Source organism: Berghia stephanieae, chromosome 6, assembly GCF_034508935.2.
Source record: "Berghia stephanieae isolate SIO BIC M18660-M18661 chromosome 6, UCSD_Bste_1.3, whole genome shotgun sequence".
Lineage (NCBI taxonomy): Eukaryota > Metazoa > Mollusca > Gastropoda > Nudibranchia > Aeolidiidae > Berghia > Berghia stephanieae.
The window spans coordinates 66856112-66858239 of record NC_088365.1 but is presented as its reverse complement, the minus strand read 5'-3'; the positions used below and the strand labels follow the sequence as shown (position 1 = coordinate 66858239).

At 38.4% G+C, this 2128-nt stretch overlaps 1 protein-coding gene across 8 annotated transcripts in view; it reads left to right on the top strand.

Annotated features, from left to right (window-relative positions):
- LOC144975500 (solute carrier family 22 member 4-like) overlaps nucleotides 1–1743 on the top strand; it is a 25904-nt gene extending 24161 nt beyond the window's left edge. For all 8 annotated transcript variants that reach the window (XM_078919663.1, XM_078919658.1, XM_078919662.1 and 5 more), the window contains one exon: nucleotides 43–1743. In XM_078919663.1, the coding sequence (XP_078775789.1) occupies nucleotides 144–1661 (1518 nt within the window). In that variant the 5' untranslated portion in view covers nucleotides 43–143 and the 3' untranslated portion in view covers nucleotides 1662–1743. The remainder of the gene's footprint in view (nucleotides 1–42) is intronic.
- Nucleotides 1744–2128: the final 385 nt, after the last annotated feature.

Genomic DNA, 2128 nt, shown 5'->3' with positions numbered 1-2128 from the left:
TTTGATAATAAATGTAATCATTATTATTATCATTATTAACAGGTAAGGCAGACTATCTGCTCAAAGAATCGGGATGTGGTCTCTTCCAGGTACTGATCGTACTGTTTGTTGACGTCATCATAAAGGGGGCCACTGTATGTTCCATGCTGTTCATGGCATTTGGGAATTACAACCCAGGCTGGAGATGCCTGGATATCAACACGACTACAACTCTCATTTATAACGTATTCAATAAGTCCTCCGATACTGTACTCGTAGATGTTGTTGAGCTAAACAGCACATCTTATTCATCGTTACTTAGTATCGATACCACAAAAGGCAACAATGATACAACAGAATATATCACCCAAGGCTCTTGTGATCTGTTTGAAATTTGCCAAAATGTAGAATTCAATCCGGAATCGTCAACGATAGTGACTGAATGGGGTTTGATCTGTGACAAGTCTTGGGTACCATCCCTTATCATATCCATACAAATGGCTGGGATTTTTGCCGGTTCTCTGATAGCTGGTCAGCTGGGCGATACTTTCGGGAGAAAGAAAACTCTCTACACAGCTTTTGCATTGCTTTGCGTGTTGACTATTTCCGGTGTGTTCTCAACGTACTGGCAGGTGTACACGGTGTTTAGATTTTTCATCGGAGGTATGATTGCGTGTTTGTATACTTTCTACAACATTCTTCCTGCGGAATACTTGAATTCAAAATGGCGGATACGTCTTGCAGCTTTTCCTTCCTGGCATATCGGTGGGCTTCTATTCGGTGTTGCCGCTATGACATGCAAAGACTGGAAAATTCTTCACCTGATAATCGGAGTCTACTGCATAGTAGCTTGTATTCCCGGATTTTGGGTACCAGAGAGTTTAAGATGGCTAGAGGTGAAAAATAAGACCAAAGAGTTTCAAAAAGTTGCATGGAGGATGATACGGTTAAATAAAATTCCAATAACGTTGGAAAGCTTAAGTAAAATTATTGAAAAGGAGGATGAAAACGATGAAGATAAGTCTGAATCTCGTGTGTATACCGTGATTGACCTGTTTAGAAAAGGTTACAGACTACACGCTATAATCATAGCATTTATTTGGTTCCTACCAGCCATCGCTTATTTCGCAATAATTTTTGGCGTTAAATCGATGTATGGTGATTTTTATATAAATTTACTTCTTCTTTTCTCTGTTGATTTAGTCTACTCGATCGTTCCAATGTGCGTTCCTAATATAATTGGAAGGAAAAAGAGAAGTATTCTTTTTATCTCCATTTCTGCAGCGTCATTCCTAGCTGCCACTGCGTTTGGTGTCTGGGCAATGGCTGATATACGCCACACAGCCTTAGTGGTTCTAGCTTTAATGGCAAAGACAAACATCCTAGCAACTTTTTCATGTAACATCGTGCTGGTCACCGAGATCTTCCCTACCGTTGTGAGGAGTAATGCTATAGGCTACTGTAATTTCGTATCACGACTGGGTGGAATCGTGGCCCCTTTGTTGATTCCAAACGACTCCAATGATTTCCATCTGTGTTACGCCATCATGGGGATCATGTGTTTGATTTGCAGTGTTCTCTTGATTAAACTTCCAGAAACGAAGGACAGGACTTTACGAGAAGTTTTTGCGGAGGAGACAAATGTTAAATATGAAGAACCAAAAGAAGCTCAGATAATTTGACACGAGAAGAAATATATTATAATTGTAGTCAAACAGATTGTAAGCTTCCATTTATTAAAAGTTCTGTGTTTGTTAATTCAAATGACTCTTCGAATCCATTTGACTGTTGCTGTTTATTTATTAGACAATACAACAGAATGGATCAAAACACTAAGCAATGTGTGCAATGAAAATACATCCATGCCTTTTCCAAAAAAAAAAAAAAAAAAAAAACAGCGTGAAAAATAATATTAATTATTATGGTGCGGTATGGCTGAAACATGATATTGGCGTCATGTGTAAAAATACTTGCTTTGTGACATTTTTTTACAAAGTCAAGCTATGTCGAGCGTGGTCATTTACTCGATGGGTACCAGCTGGGTTTTCTTCAAATCTGAATCCAGTATTGTTTCCTTAGGTGAGGCAATTTGCACATATAATATAGCCTCATTCGACTCAGGGTTGAATGATTGATGTTTTTATTTTAA